This window comes from Nerophis ophidion, linkage group LG04 (genome assembly GCF_033978795.1).
Source record: "Nerophis ophidion isolate RoL-2023_Sa linkage group LG04, RoL_Noph_v1.0, whole genome shotgun sequence".
NCBI lineage: Eukaryota > Metazoa > Chordata > Actinopteri > Syngnathiformes > Syngnathidae > Nerophis > Nerophis ophidion.
In genome coordinates, this window is record NC_084614.1 from 26,411,452 (window position 1) to 26,428,798 (window position 17,347).

General features: G+C 40.3%; 1 protein-coding gene across 1 annotated transcript in view; it reads right to left on the bottom strand.

Moving 5' to 3' along the window:
- LOC133551211 (short transient receptor potential channel 2-like) overlaps window positions 1–16,106 on the bottom strand; it is a 29,691-nt gene extending 13,585 nt beyond the window's left edge. Inside the window, exons 1-12 of the mRNA XM_061897688.1 lie at window positions 16,030–16,106; window positions 15,123–15,815; window positions 14,860–15,060; window positions 14,628–14,792; window positions 11,436–11,610; window positions 11,158–11,358; window positions 10,919–11,081; window positions 10,303–10,395; window positions 6,425–6,617; window positions 6,230–6,357; window positions 4,696–4,768; window positions 4,512–4,629 (exon numbers count right to left, since the gene is read on the bottom strand). Of these exons, the coding sequence (XP_061753672.1) occupies window positions 4,512–4,629; window positions 4,696–4,768; window positions 6,230–6,357; window positions 6,425–6,617; window positions 10,303–10,395; window positions 10,919–11,081; window positions 11,158–11,358; window positions 11,436–11,610; window positions 14,628–14,792; window positions 14,860–15,060; window positions 15,123–15,815; window positions 16,030–16,044 (2,218 nt within the window). The 5' untranslated portion in view covers window positions 16,045–16,106. The remainder of the gene's footprint in view (window positions 1–4,511; window positions 4,630–4,695; window positions 4,769–6,229; window positions 6,358–6,424; window positions 6,618–10,302; window positions 10,396–10,918; window positions 11,082–11,157; window positions 11,359–11,435; window positions 11,611–14,627; window positions 14,793–14,859; window positions 15,061–15,122; window positions 15,816–16,029) is intronic.
- Between the last annotated feature and the right edge of the window lie 1,241 nt (window positions 16,107–17,347).

A 17,347-nucleotide genomic window follows, 5' to 3' on the forward strand; every position in this document is an offset into this window, starting at 1 on the left:
ACGTTCTTGTACCTTTTTGGATCCACGGGAGTCATTTGATTTGTAACTTTTGTCAGGTAAGATTATCTTCCTAGTATCGCCTCCTTTAGAGCGGCTTTTGTTATACTTAGTAGTGTTTTGTTCATAGCCCCTTTTTTCCCTCCGTAGACGGAGTGTTTTGAGTTATTGATATTTTTGTTTAGTTTAGAGCTCAGGTCAGTTGTGTTTTTATAGCCTGTTTTGTTTCTCCCGTTTTGGACCCCTTCCCTTGATCAAATAAATATATCGTATTTAAATCCTGCATCTGTGTTCAGAGTCCTGTTGTGGTCGTGACAGGCGTGGTGTTTTCAAAACAACCTTACCTAATCATGGTGCAGAAAAAAAATGTAATCAGGACAAAAATTCGACAAACATGGTCACACATAACACAACCTGCTCACTGAACTTTGTGGATATTATAAGACACGTTGAACTTTCACATACTCTTAATAACCAATTATAATATATAATAATTACATATCCAATATATATATATATATATATATATATTAGAGCTGCGAATCTTTGGGTGTCCCACCAATAGATTCAATATCGATTCTTGGGGTCACGATTCAATTCAAAATCGATTTTTTTATCAATTCAACACGATTCTTGATTCAAAATCGATTTTTTTCCTGATTCAAAAGGATTCTCTGTTCATTCAATACATAGGATTTCAGCAGGATCTACCCCAGTCTGCTGACATGCAAGCAGAGTAGTAGATTTTTGTAAAAAGCAATGTTTTATCAACTGATTGCAATAATATGTGTTTTAACTATTAAGCGAACCAAAAATATGACTTATTTTATCTTTGTGAAAACATTGGACCCAGTGTGTTGTCAAGCTAATGAGATGCGATGCAAGTGTAAGCCACAGTGACACTATTGTTCTTTTTTAATTTTTTTTTATAAATGTCTAATGATAATGTAAATGAGGGATTTTTAATCACTGCTATAATGAAATTATAACTAATATTGACACTGTTGTTAATAATAGTTAAAACAAATTTACAATATTGCAATTAGTTGATAAAACATTGTCCCTTATAATTAAAAAAGCTTTTTAAAAAAAATCTACTACTATGCTAGCATGTCAGCAGACTGGGGTAGATCCTGCTGAAATCCTATGTATTGAATAATTACAGAATCGTTTTGAATCGAAAATATATCGTTTTTGAATCGAGAATCGCGTTGAATCGAAAAAAATTGATATATTATCGAATCGCGACCCCAAGAATCGATATTGAATCGTATCGTGGGACGCCCAAAGGTTCGCAGCCCTAATATATATATATATATATATATATTTACATACAAACCCCGTTTCCATATGAGTTGGGAAATTGTGTTAGATGTAAATATGAACAGAATACAATGATTTGCAAATCAGTTTCAACCCATATTCAGTTGAATATGCTACAAAGACAACATATTTGATGTTTAAACTGATAAACCTTTTTTTTTTTCAAATAATCATTAACTTTAAAATTTGATGCCAGGAACACATGACAAAAAAGTTGGGAAATGTGGCAATAAATACTGATAAAGTTGAGGAATGCTCATCAAACACTTATATGGAACATCCCACAGGTTTGCAGGCTAATTGGGAACAGGTGGGTGCCATGATTGGGTATAAAAGTAGCTTCCATGAAATGCAAAGTAATTCACAAACAAGGATGGGGTGAGGGTCACCACTTTGTAAGCAAATTGTCGAACAGTTTTAGAACAACATTTCTCAACGAGCTATTGCAAGGAATTTAGGGATTTTACCATTTACGGTCCATAAAATCATCAAAAAGTTCAGAGAATCTAGAGAAATCACTGCACATAAGCGATGATATTACCAACTTTTGATCCCTCAGGCGTTACTGCAACAAAAACAGACATCAGTGTGTAAAGGATATTACCACATGGGACCTGGGAACACTTCATAAAACCACTGTCAGTAACTACAGTTGGTGGCTACATCTGTGAGTGCAAGTTAATACTCTACTATGCAAAGCCAAACCCATTTATCAACAACACCAAGGAACGCCGCTGGCTTCGCTGGGCCAGAGCTCATCTAAGATGGACTGATGCAAAGTAGAAAGGTGTTCTGTGGTGATGAGTCCACATTTCAAATTATATTTGGAAATAGAGGATGTCGTGTCCTCCAGAACAAAGAGGAAAATAACCTTTCGGATTGTTATAGGCGCAAAGTTCAAAAGCCATTATCTGTGATGGTATGGGGGTGTATTAGTGCCCAAGGCATGGGTAACTTACACATCTGTGAAGGCACCATTAATGCTGAATGGTCCATACAGGTTTTGGAGAAACATATGTTGTCATCCAAGCAACGTTATCATGGACGCCCCTGCTTATTTTAGCAAGACAATGCCAAGCTACGTGTTACAACAGCGTGGTTTTGTAGTAAAAGAGTGCGGGTACTTTCCTGGCCCGCCTGCAGTCCAGAATTGTCTCCCATCGAAAATGTGTGGCGCATTATGAAGCCTAAAATACGACAGCTCGCCCCATCTTTGTTTGTGAATTACTTAGCATTTCATGGAAGCTGCTTTTATACCCAATCATGGCACCCATCTGTTCCCAATTAGCCTGCACACCTGTGGGATGTTCCAAATAAGTGTTTGATGAGAATTTCTCAACTTTATCAGTATTTATTGCCACCTTTCCCAACTTCTTTGTCACGTGTTGCTGGCATCAAATTCTAAAGTTAATGATCATTTGAAAAAAAAAAAAGTTTATCAGTTTGAACATCAAATATGTTGTCTTTGTAGAATATTTAACTGAATATGGGTTGAAAAGGATTTGCAAATCATTGTATTCCGTTTATATTTACATCTAACACAATTTCCCAACTCATATGGAAACGGGGTTTGTATATATACATACAGTATGTTACAGTAAAGTTTACATACACTTGTAAAGAACATAATGTCATGGCTGTCTCAAGTTTCCAATCATTTCTTCAACTCTTATTTTTTTGATAGAGTGATTGCAGCACGTACTTGTTGGTCACAAAAAACATTCATGAAGTTTGGTTCTTTTAGGAATTTACTATGGGTCTACTGAAAATGTGACCAAATCTGCTCGGTCAAAAGTATACATACAGCAATGTTAATATTTGGTTACATGTCCCTTGGCAAGTTTCCCTGCAATAAGGCACCTTTGGTAGCCATCCACAAGCATCTGGCAAGCTTCTGGTTGAATTTTGGCCACTCCTCTTGACAAAGCTGGTGTAGTTCCGCTAAATGTATTGATTTTCCTGATATGGACTTGTTTCTTCAGCATTGTCCACACGTTTACGTCAGGACTTTGGGAAGCCTATTCTAAAACCTTAATTCTAGCCTCATTTAGCCATTCCTTTACCGCGTTTGATGTGTGTTTGGGGTTAATTGTCCTGTTGGAACACCCAACTGCGCCCAAGACCCAACCTCCGGGCTGATGATTTTCGGTTGTCCTGAAGAATTTGGAGGTCATCGTCCGTTTTTACTGTCCCATATACTCTCTGTAAAGCACGAGTTCCATTGGCAGCAAAACCGGCCCAGAGCATAATACTGCCACCACCATGCTTGACGGTGGGAATGGTGTTCCTGGGATTGAAGGCCTCATTTTTTCTCCACCAAACGTATTGCGGCCAAACAGCTTGATTTTTGTTCCATCTGACATCACATGGACAAAAATAAGACCTTCTGGGGGAAGATTTTGTGGTCAGATGAAACAACAATTTAGCTGTTTGGCCACGATACCTCACAATTGCAATAAAAACAAGTTTTTTAAGTCTAATGTGGCCCCCCCGCACCCCTTCTAAATGTTTGGACACCCCTGCTGTAATTTCTGCCAAAGGTACATCAACAAAATATTGAGCAAAGGCTATGAATACTTATATGCATGAGATTGTTTAAAAAAATATCATTTAGAAACTTAAGAAAAAAACTTTATAATTTTGGGGTTTTATGAGTAGAATTTCGAGGACAAAAAATTAATTATTCTGCTGTGGAATAAGGTTGTAACATAAAAACATTTGGAAAAAGTGAAGCGCTGTGAATATTTTACTGATAGACAATATAAAATTATATCCATAGTTTTTCTCAAACTCCGCTAATTTGCAAAGTTAATAAACCTGAAATAGTTTGCAAGGAACCAAGAAAAACACAATCTCCTTTATCCCTCAACATATCTATTATTAAAAATATTGGTAAGTGTTTTTTTGTTTGTTTGTTTTTTTGTAAACATTGGCCATCGATTGAAGGTTTGTACGTTTCAGAAATAAATCTAACTGGCTTGAATCATTTAGATTTTAAATATTTTCTTTCTGATTTTCAGGGTCTTGAAAGACATTTTATATTAAATTAAAACATCATAAAAATCTTCCAAAAGTAAAATGTAATAAAATCATCATAAGACAGCTATAAATAATTGTAACATCACTATGATCTTCATTAATAGTGAAAAAAGCAGTAACGATGTATGTTTGTGAGAGTGATGATGAGTTACCTTTCCTCTTGGTCTCTTCAAAGTCCCTGCGAGCTGATTCGATGTATCGCTGCACCAGAGCTCTGATCACTTGCTGACGGTACGGTAGCTGGCTGTCCTCAGAGCCCTTCTTGTTGTACTTAAAAACATAAATCATATTCAACACAACACAATACAGCACTAAAAGAGACACACTAATTCTCACCAGTGACGCTATTGGTGGGTATTTCTTCTCCGCATTGCATGTAAAGCAGCAGCAGACACGCCAAAAGATCCCTCTGATGGTGACATTCAAAATCAGCTACAAAAAAAAAAGGACTGTATTTTCCAGACCATAGGGCGCACTGCCGATGAGCGGGTCTATTCAGGTCTATTTTCCTACAAAAGGTGCACTGGATTATAAGGCGCAATAAAGGGGTCATATTTTATTTTATTTTTTTCTAAACAGTACATAAGAGAAGAATATTGATTGCTACCGCTTTGATTAGGAAGACAAGCGCCATAGTCATGTACGTGCCAACCTGACTACCGTATTTGCCCGACCATAAGGTGCACCGGAATATAAGGCTCATTGCGATGAATGGTCTATTTTCGATCTTCTTTCATATATAAGGTGGATTATAGGGCACATTAAAAGGAGTCATATTATTATTTTAATTTTTTTTCAAAATTTAAAACACTTCCTTGTGGTCTGAATAACATGTAATGGTGGTTCTTTGATCAAAATGTTGCATAGTGTTTTACAGATCATCTTCAATCTGCTTTCTGACAGTCGCTTACTGATGCGCCGTCTTGTGGGAGGTCTTATTTACGTTGCTCACCTTCGGCAGCGTCTTTTCTCCGTCATCTTTGTTGTAGTGATGTAGCGTGCAAGGACGGGAGTGGAAGAAGTGTCAAAAGATGGAGCTAACAGTTTAAATGACATTCAGACTTTACTTAAATCAATAACGGAGCAGCATCTCCTCTTTTGTGGCTCACTAGTGCAATAACAAGGTCGGAAATGTGTCCCGTGAAAAACTGTCCGACCGGAACTCTTTAATAACTAAAGTTCCTTGGTTGATTAATGTAAACTCACTTCCGGTATGTTTTAGCGCTTTCAGGGCGAGCTGACTGACAGTTATAAGTAAAACCTTTACACTACTTTATATTACAAATGTCAACAGCAAAAGAGGAATGTCCCATAACAAGAAGATAGAGAAAAAGAAGAAGCTTCTCGACTACAAAGGCAAATGTGCGCAGATTCCATAAATATAAACCAGCAGGTACCAGAAGGTAAGAAAAGTAAATTTTGAATAATAATGTGAAACAAAACGCTAGATATTATGTCTTACCTTATACACACACCATAATAATACTCGTATGTTAAAGCACAGTATAATCCATCAAGCGGTGCAGCTTCACAGCTTACCAAAGTCGTACTAAAACATATTGATAGATTTTTGAGCGCTGTGTGTAATGTTCTATATTTTCAATGGAACATACAAATGTCGGTGTTGCTTATTTTAATAATATTACAGTCTACACATATCTTTTATGTGTGACTGCTATCTACTGGTCACACATTATTTCACCATGTACCAAATTAAAAAGCTTGGAGGTCGGTAAACACAACCAAAATTATTCCAAAGATTAGGCGCACAGCGTTATAAGGTGCACTGTCGAGTTTTGAGAAAATGAAATGATTTTAAGTGCACTTTATAGTCTGAAAAATACAGTACTTTCTGTGTTTTGAATCTCACCTTAAGATGTAGAAGCAAGCTTTAGGGGATGGGATGATGTTGAAGGGGACGGGCATAGTGAGGCCCTCTCTGAAGTAACTGAGATACAGTTTTGACCTGGCAAACTTCCACTCCACGTCAGCATCATCCTGGAACAAGACACTGACAATGACTGAGGCTTCTTTAAACAGAGACAGATGTTCAAATGATGTTTACCTCAATTTTCTGAAAGGAGTTAGTGATCATAGCAATAAGCATGTTGAGCAAGACGATGACTATGACGAGTGTGAAGATGCCATACAGAATGCGTCCTACAAACTCGGCCAGGACGAACTGTGGCATGTCCACATAGTCCTGGTTGGCCACACCGAACATTGTCCAGAAGAGGAAGTGGAAGGTCTCATTAAACCTGCGCCAGGACGAGAAACAAGAATACTCAAGAGTCTGAAAGCAACATTCACATTTTGCTGCTAATTGAGTTTAAAATCTTGATTCTTAAAGATTTTTCCCACAGGACTGCAATGTACTTGTGGCACAGTGGTTGCCTGGGGGTGGGACTCTTGCTGATATGTCACCTAATTTGCATGAATGGCCACGACACATGTGCATGCAATTTTTATGGATGCTGCAGGAAAAAGTGACCATAAAATGAAATGCAAAGCAGTTATGTTCAGAAATATGAATGTGTGATGAAATCTTGTGTCATCAATGCAGGAAAAACATGACAATAGTTCTCGTTTAAAAGAAAAGTTGGCTTGGTGGCAGAACACAAGTTTTTTAGTTTTTTTTTAGGGCTGTCAACTTTTTAATGCATGTGATAAATAAAAACAATTTCACTTCAAAACAGAACTTTAGATAAAACTGAGGTAAGTTGTTGGTATTGCAGATCAGTAAACATCAAGTTTAAAATACCATTTGAAGAAAAAAACACATACTCTAGGATGCCGCTAGCATGAATGCTAAATCGACAACAAGCAGAGGAGAATACTACTCCGGCTGAGTTTTCCTGCGTCCAGTGTTGTCAACAAAAGTACCACAGATTAATTAAACAAAAAGCCTTTGCTAAATAATAATACCTGGGATTTATATAGCGCTTTTCTGAATACCCAAAGTCACTTAAATGGACAGCCACTAAATGTAGTCGACTTAAAATCCGTGTTGACTAAGATCTGCAAGAAGATGTCATTTATACCACCACAGCTGATCTGTTGTACGACACCTTGGAGAGGTACATTTCATCAAGAATAAACAAACTGTACTACACAAGCAAGAGCATTAAACTGCAACAACTGGCTGAATATACATTTATTTTGTTGACTAGAGAACATTGGACATCTGTAAGTAATCCCAACGAGCTGGGGTCGCATTGTACCAAAACAAAAGATCAGCATTGTCATCTGAAAATTTAAATAAGCTTGTTGGTGTAAACACCCTGTTCGATTAAAGAGTAAATGCAGAGTTAAATTGTGCACTGCTTAGTTGTTTATGTGTGTCTGTTTACTACATCATTTTTTAGTGTACATCCGTACCTTGTTTGCTATATTATTGCAAAGACTTCAAAATGTGAACATATTTCTTACTATACTGTCACCAGGTTTTGAGCAAATCAATGATTTGCAGTTCAGTGCACCATTTAAAAAACATTCCTGTGTGATATTCTGACTACAAAATTGCATTTGCATGCAAATATTGGGGTATTTTCAAAAGCAAATTCTATTTGTGAAAGCATACAATAACCTGTTTATGATCACAGTTCAAAAGTGTGATTAATCTGATTAAAACATTTTTTTTAATAGTCCGAAGACTATCCGTCTGGCCGTGACACTACAAACTGAGGGCTAAAGCGCTAGCAAACAGAGGTAGCTGGCGGGCATGGTGGAGGAGACCTGCAACTGCTCTCTTTCATTTGAGTTCCACAGCCAATCAGTCATGTAAATGTTCAAGCAGGCTAAACTGTCAATCATGGACACAGAGAGGTCACACAGCAGCAAGACACCAATGCAATCAGCCCAGAAATAAAATAATACAGCTGAATTATTATTACGCCTGACAGTTGTCAAATCAAATCAAATCAACTTTATTTATAAAGCACATTTAAAATTTACCACAGGGGTAGCCAAAGTGCTGTACAATGGGAAGGTTAAAAGATAATACGAGGACCGAGCAAACAACACAACACAAACAGAATATGATAAAAAAATAAATAAATAAAACATAAAAACAGGTTCAAAGTTCTGCACGAGCTGCAGGCGGGCGAGGGAGGCCTGGGTATATAATGGGGCGCAATTGCAGGATGGATATCACTCAGTGTTGAAAGCCAACGAATAAAAGTATGTATTTAAGAGAGATTTAAAAACAGGAAGAGAGGAGGCTTGTCTAACACTCAGAGGTAGGTCGTCCCAGAGCTTGGGAGCAGCAGCGGCGAATACTCTGTCACCTCTAAGCTTCAGCCTTGTGTCAGGGACGGTCTGTAGCAGCTGATCGGCTGATCTTACGGATCAGGTGGGACAGTAAGGCTGAAGGAGGTCGGAGAGATATGTTGGCACGAGGTTGTTTAGACATTTAAAAACAAATAGGAGGAGTTTAAAATTGAGTCGGTAACGCACAGGGGGCCAGTGAAGGGATGCTAATATAGGGGCGATGTGCTCATGTCTGCGGGTCTGTGTTAGCAGACGAGCAGCAGAGTTCTGCACGAGCTGCAGGCGGGCGAGGGAGGCCTGGCTAATGCCTATATTCAGGGCATTGCAGTAGTCTAAACCAGTGGTCCCCAACCAATTCAGCGGTGTGGCTGAATTGGTACCGGGCCGCAGAATAATTTTTTATTAATTTTTATTAAAAAAAAAAAAAAAAAAAAAAGTTTTTTTTTTTTTTTTTAATTAAATCAACATAAAAAACACAATATACACTTACAATTAGTGCAACAACCACAAAAACCTCCCTTTTTCATGACAAAAAAAATAAAATAAATAAAAATAAAAAGGATTGAGCCCTAGGGGACCCCGTGTGGTAGAGAAGCTGTGGAAGACAAAACTGTCTATTTCTACACAAAAACTCCTGTCGGTTAGGTACGACCGGAACCAGTTGAGGGTGGCGCCCTTAATACCCACACAGTTCTCAAGACGAATGATTAAGGTGTCGAACCCAGCAGACAGATCTAAAAGCACCAGGACAACATATTTACCAAAATCAGTTGACAGGAGGATATCATTAAAAACTTTTAGAAGCGCTGACTCTGTGCTGTGGAGGGCTTTAAAACCGGACTGGAACAGCTCAGTGATACCATTATCCTCTAAGAAGGGCAACAACTGACTGTAGACAACCTTCTCCAATATTTTGGAAATGCATGGAAGATTAGCGATAGGTCTAAGGTTAGAGAGGAGAGAGGGGTCGAGGCTTGGATTTTTAAGTAGAGGTCGTACCACTGCATGTTTAAACTCTACTAGAACTATTCCAGAAGAGAGGCTGTTGTGATATTACAGTCGATGTAAGATACCCTATTTAAGTTTATATTGTAGCCAAACCTTTTGCCCAAAAATATAGTGTTTAAAGAACATTTGTTTTTTCATAGTTTTTACACATTTATTTTGTCTAATTTAGTTTTGTAATTAAGGCTAAAGCAACATAGCAGGAGACGGTAGGAGATCTCAAACACGTTCTTTTCCCCTTAAGCCTGTCAATTTATTTTTTACCTTGTCATATGAAATTTGGTCATTATCTGAAATATAAACTCATGGTTATTGAACATATAGGAGTCAAAAATAAAGACTGAATGGGGCAACAAAAAAGTGAAGTGAATTGAATTATATTTATATAGCGCTTTTTCTCTAGTGGGTCAAAGCGCTTTTACATAGTGAAACCCAATATCTAATTTTTTCATTTAAACCAGTGTGGGTGGCACCAAGGACACAACGGCAGTGACTAGGATGGCGGAAGAAAAAAAAGCCTCGGGCTCGCCCTGGTCTGGCATAGCAATGACAATGTGAAGTCCAAACAGTTTTACGTTGGAGACATCACAGTAACTGCCATGCTTGAATGTTTGTAATGAATTTGAAGTCCATAAAAATTGGCGACAATTGTTTTTTGTGTATTCTCACCTGCCAAGATGCGGAGAGATGACATAGGGGACGTAGACATTGTTGATACCGCAGAGGAAGGCTGTTCCGATAATCATCAGGATAAACATGAATCTAAAAACAACACAGGTGAGGGTTAGGTTGCAAACATTAGATTAGATTAGATAGTACTTTATTTATTCCTTCAGGAAAATTATAATTTTCAGCACAATCCCATTCAAGATCAGACAAACATTACAGGGAGACAGAACAGGATTGCTGACGGGTCTGCCGGCTTCCAGCGCCCCTTACAAAAAAGATGAGATACAGGTAAACAAGGGGGGAATGGGAGAAAAAAATAGCAGATTAAAATACAATTAAAATAAACGGTCTAAGTCTGGGCCCTGGAGATGGGGTCCAGACTGAGGCCAAGGGAAAAAAACAACAACAAGTCATAGCCATAGTACACATCCCTCTTACATGTGTGTAAGAGGGAAACATCAAAGAACACAAAGGACATTAAAGACATTAAAGCAGCGGATACAACCAGCCACTTCTACATACAGTTATGAATAAAAAGTAAAAGAAACATATATACTGTGGTGTATATGTATATGGTTTATGGAGCTGGATGAGAGAAACAGGTGCGTGCGATCACCTCATCATGTCGTCAATCATCTTCCCTATGGAAATTTGCAGCGTTCCTAGGGACTCGTGAGCAGGGAGGATGTAGGCCAGCCTGGTGAAGCTCATCATGCTGGTGACTGCAAAGAGAACCTCGGCAATCAGCTGGGGGTCCTCCTGACGCCAGTCGTCACGCACTGCCACACCAGAAGCAAAGACCTTATTGGGGAGAGCCGCTTGATGATATGCAGCCGTGCCTCCTTGTTTTCCTACCAGTCTGGGTGAAGTAGACACACTCCTCTGTGCAATCATCATCCAGACAGAGGAAGTGTCCTTTAAGCATGATGACCAAACGCAAAGCGAAGGAGGCCAAGTACATGCTGAGCACCATCACGTCCAAGCAGTTCCACCAGTCCAGGAAGTAACTCCTCAGGCCCTCGATCCACACTTCCTTGCACTCGAACCAAAAGAAGCCTAGTGAGATAACACCCGACATGAGTTGAAAAAAGAAAAAAAGGAGAGCAACGGCCCATCAGAGAGCATGCACCCACCGACCACCCACACCATGTGGAAGGAGCTGTGGAGGATGTTCTGCTGCCTCGAGGCAAATTTATCTCGATACATCTCCATGGTGATGGATTCACCGAGCAGCGTGATGAGGAACCACAGGTAGGATGCAGAGTGAAGGAGAAACTTGATCACAGGGATCCTGAGGATCTTTCCTACCTAGCGCAAACATGTAATGCAACTTGTATCAATGTACCTGTAAGGTCCTGAAAGGCACCTACAAATAAAATGTATTATTTCTAAACAAGTACCGTAGCTCACAAGCTTAATTGGTTCCGTGATAGAGCTCTTAACTCAAAACACTTTAGAAATTATTTCACCATTCTTGAAGGTGTTAAGAGTCATTCGGCTTCAGTGTGGTGCAGGATAGCAGTGATACACTCAAATTATTTTGCCACGTTGGCTAGGCAGTCTGTCATGTTTTTTTTAATGATTTCTTTCTTTAATTCAATGAATATCACCCGCTTCTTCTTCTCAGCACTGTCCTTCACATTCACGTTCTTCCTTCCCACAAAGTTTTGTCCATCTCTTGCTATAAGTACAAAACCCAAAACCAGTAAAGATGGCACGTTGTGTAAATGGTAAATAAAGTCAGAATAAAAAGATTTGCAAATCCTTTTCAACCTATATTCAATTGAATAAACTGCAAAGACAAGATACTTAACGTTGAAACTGGAAAATATTCTTTTTTACAAATATTAGCTCATTTGGAATTTGATGCCTGCAAAATGTTTCAAAAAAGCTGGCATCCGTGGCAAAAAAGACTGAGGAAGTTGAGGAATGCTCATCAAACACTTATTTGGAACATCCCACAGGTGAACAGGCTAATTGGGAACAGGTGGGTGCCATGATTGGGTATAAAAAGCAGCTTTCATGAAATGCTCAGTCATTCACAAACAAGGATGGGGCGAGGGTCACCACATTGTAAACAATTGCGTGAGTAAATTGTCAAACATTTAAGAACATTTCTCAACGAGCTGTTGCAAGGAATTTAGGGATTTCACCATCTATGGTCCGTAATATCATCAAAAGGTTCAGAGAATCTAAAGAAATCACAGCACGTAAGCGATGAGATTACAGACCTTCGATCCCTCAGGCGGTATTGCCTCAAAAAGCAACATACGTGTGTAAAGGATATCACCACATGGGCTCAGGAACACTTCAGAAAACCACTGTCGGTAACTACAGTTGGTCACTACATCTGTAAGAGCAAGTTAAAACTCTGCTATGCAAAGCCAAAGCCATTTATCAACAACACCCAGAAACGCCGCAGGCTTTGCTGGGCCCGAGCTCATATAAAATGGACTGATGCAAAGTGGAAAAGTGTTCTGTGGTCCGACGAGTCCACATTTCAAATTGTTTTTGGAAACTGTGGGCGTCGTGTCTTCCAGAACAAAAAGCAAAAGAACCATCCGGATTGTTCAAAAGCCAGCATCTGTGATGGTATGGGGGTGTATTAGTGCCCATGGCATGGGTAACATACACATCTGTGAAGGCACCATTAATGCTGAAAGGTACATACAGGTTTTGGAGCAACATATGTTGCCATCCAAGCAACGTTGTCATGGACGCCATTGTGAAGTTCCCTGACAATGAGGCAGCCTACGGAGAGGAGGTCAAATACTTGACTGAAAGATGCTCTCAGAACAACCTGGGCTCAAACACAACCAAAACCAAATAAATAATTGTGGACTTCAGGAAATCCAAAAAGACTGTGCTCCCCATCCTCTATAGGAAAAGAGAGGAGGTGGAGAGCTTCAGATTCCTTGAATTCCACATATCAACCGACTTCACCCCCCACCCCAAACCCTCTGTACACCGCCCGACTCCACAAGAAGGCCAGATAAATCAGCACTGACCTTACACATCCTGGACATGCCCTGTTCTCCCTCCTTCCCTGTGGGAAGGAGATACTGCTCCCTCAAATCCAGAACCACAAGACTGACAAACAGCTTTTTCCATCAGGCTGTGAAATCCATCATTTTATTTACTTAATATTTTTGTGTTGTTTTTATACTTCTGCTGTTGCATTTTCTTGTGTGCCTTGGCGTCATGTGGAGCTGCTGAACTGATTTTCACAATAAATGTTGGTGACAATAAAGCATTCAATTCAAAACATAAAGTACAACAATCAGCCGAGAGACGGACCTTATCTCAAAACTCTTGTAAAATAGATTTGAACAGGCTTTTGTTGTCCTTGCACAATAAACAATTTCATTGTTCTTAATACAAACAAGACATTTATGTTACAGTTGAAAATATATGTATAAAAAAAATAATCCCTAAAAAAGTAGGTAATAAACTGGCATATAAAAGTGTATATAAAGTGCAAAGAGTGGTGCAAGATGATCCGACAACAATACAGAGAAATAGGTAATCAACTAGGATGACGGGGGATGCAAAACAATTTTTTTTTTTAAAGTGCAATACATTTTCATAACATGATCACTACTGCCTGGTTTCTCTTTTTATATTTTTTTATTTTTACTGTTATATTTTTATTTTTATTGTTGCATTTTATTTTTATTGTTTTATTTTCTATTTTATTTGTGAAGTATGTGAAGTGAAGTATATTTATATAGCGCTTTTCTCTAGTGACTCAAAGCGCTTTACATAGTGAAACCCAATATCTAAGTTACATTTAAACCAGTGTGGGTGGCACTGGGAGCAGGTGGGTAACGTGTCTTGCCCAAGGACACAACGGCAGTGACTAGGATGACAGAAGCGGGAATCGAACCTGCAACCCTCAAGTTGCTGGTACGGCCACTCTACCAACCGAGCTATGCCGCCCCATTTCCCTTTATACCACGATTATTTACTTTTTACTTTTTAAATTTGTTCTCAATTCTGTATAATGCTGCTGGAATTTAAATTTTCCTGAGGGAACTCTCCTGAAGGAATCCATATAGTACTAACTAACTAACTAACTAACTAACTAACTAACTATCTATCTATCTGTATGGTAAGATGAGGTACGACTGTGTTGACCAAAAACTCTGAAAAGGACGGGTTTTCTTATATTCGGGATCTAAATATTTGTTCTCAAAAATATACGTTTACCTAATGCCATCTCTCCAGAGCTTTTCTTCCTGGCACTCACGCACTTCCTCCCCGTTGTATCTACTGTATGTCAAATGTGGAAGTGTAAACCGAGGACTAAAAAGAATTTGCGTGACCTTTGACTTTGGTGCAATCCAGTAGGCGAGGCAGAGGAAAGGCATGGTGAAAAAGATCCCGACAGACACGAGGAGCTTCCAGGCCGTCTTGCTGCCTCTCCATCCCGCCAGGTTGCCGCACCAGATTGACGACAACACCTGCTGACAGATGGGGTGGGCCACAAACTGCACGAGAGCAGACACGGAGGTGAAAAACCTGCGAGGTGGAGTTTTCCTCTCATCTTCAGCCCACCTGCTTCTGGTTGTAGTTGACAGCAAGTCGCAGTCGTGACAGGTTGGGTATTCCCTCCTCGAAGGCCTGCTCGTCCAAGGCGTCCTGGCTTTCATCGCCACAGCTGTTCAGAATGGTGGTCACCTCACTCTGATTGCGACACATGCCGAGCAACTCCACCGCAAACTCTTGACAAAGCTCCTCCAGGCTCAGGTACTGTGGCTGCGGAAGAACAAAAGCACAATTGAAAAACCGAGGCGGACATCGACGAGGTGACCGCTGACCTTGAACTCCGGCTCCTTCCGAGAGAGCTTGTGCAGCTCCCTGCTGAGACTGAAGGCGCTGAGCATAGCGTCGTCAGAGGTGATGGAGAGGTAGGCGCGGCTGGCGATGCCGCGGTAGGTGTTGATACGGGATAAGGAGAACTTGAGCAGGTCATACTGACGGCCGTTGCGACACTCCAGACACGCGCAGGACATTTTGTGCGGCCACGGGATGATGTGGCCTTTTTGCGTGAGCATGGTGACGATGTCGTATAAATCTTTCTGACAAGCTAAAGTCAGCGGGGTCACACCGGGGGCAAACTGGGAGTTGTCAATGGAGTGGTCAAATATGGCCTGGGAGAAAGAACGCACGTCCATCTTGTTACCTTTCTCTTGGTCCAAGCGGTCCAGCAGGAGCTTGACCACCCGCGGCTGGTTGGTGTCCACGGCAACGAGCAGAGCCTCGTGAATCTGGCGGAAGTCAAACTTGACCCCTTGCAGGAGGGCATCCATGGCGCCCTCGCTGCCCAGGCGGATGGACAGGTTGAGGGCCTCCCTCCACAGGCGGTCCTCGGAGTCGTCCAGTTGACGGATGATGCCATCGCCGGTCTTCAGCAGGCCGCAAACCAACTCGATTTTCCCTTCCTGGATGGCACTGATGAGCTCCGGAGGGAACCGCATCTTCTTGTTCATGATCTCGCGCCATTGATCTGGCTGTCGGAGAGCACAGGAACATGCACTTTATTCAAATGACTGCTTGTTTTTGATTGATTGAAACTTTTATTAGTAGATTGCACAGTACAGTACATATTCCATACAATTTAATACTAAATGGTAACACCCGAATTAGTTTTTCAACTTGTTTAAGTCGGAGTCCACCTAAATCAATTCATTCGACTACAGCAAATGTGTAAATAGGAGTACTTACTGTTAGGTTTTGCATCCTTGATTAAAAAAGAAGACAACGATTTTTTAGGGATCTTGTGTCCAGCAATCAGAATTCACCTTGGAAAAAAAATAAAGACACAAAAGGTGTTGCAGTAATGAGAAGAGAGCACAGTGGTGTTCTGTGACCCTGTGAAGCGTTCTGCAAAAGAACCAGCACTCAATTACTCCCATCACAGCCCCAAGGGGCTCCAGCCAATTAAAATGTAACCCTCTCCAAGCGTTGCACGCTTGGCTGCTACCCCTCCCCCCCCCCCCCCCCTCCCCCCCCCAAACTGTTTTTACTTAAACTTTGAAAACAGTGTCTTGGTATCAATTAAAATCCTTGTTACTAATTTCCCAGGAGGAGCTTGCTGAAAGCTCTGAAAAAACAAGGAAGACAGACTGGGAATTGAGGATGTGTTTTTCTTAAAGCACAGGATGGTTCTGAACAATGCTAATGCACATATTAGAACTGTCTTTTTGTGGTTTTCAAAAAATAAAAATACAATTTTTGCAGCAAAATAAATCGCAGAACAACCACTATTGAAATCACAGGTTAAGTGACTTTGATAATGACACAACATTGTGTCCCATCAGTCCACTTGTTTCAAACAATAGAGGGCGCTGGACATGCCGAAAGCACAGGGATCCTTCCAGCTATGCTTGTGCAAATGTCTAGTTTCATTTTACAAAGAGGCTGTGCGTGTTTTATTGTTTTTTAGCCAAATCAGAATAACAACTAGCGACATGCACCTGGGGATAGGTTGATTGGCAACACTAAATTGGCCCTAGTGTGTGAATGTTGTCTATCTGTGTTGGCCCTGCGATGAGGAGCGACTTGTCCAGGGTGTACCCCGCCTTCCGCCCAATTGTAGCTGAGATAGGCGCCAGTGCCCCCCGCGACCCCAAAAAGGGAACAAGTGGTAGAAAATGGATGGCTGGAAGAATAACAACTATTGCTCATGGTGGTACAACACAATCTTCAGACCCCCGTTGGTTAAACAGGAAATGGACTGAAGAAAAATAACTTAGACGCGCTTGAGACAGACACTCGAGTGCAACGACGAGTTGTAGTCGGACAGTACAACAAAATATATAAAGTTAATATTTTAAAATGAACTATATTGATACAAGCTATCCATCCCTCCATATCCACCGCTTACTCCCTTCGGGGTCGCTGGAGCCTATCTCAGCTGCATTCGGGCGGAAGGCGCGGTACACCCTGGATAAGTCGCCAAAGTCAATATTTTAAAATGCACTATATTGATAAAAGCAAATATTAATTCAAAAAGTGATATTTGACCTAGCCAGGATTTGTT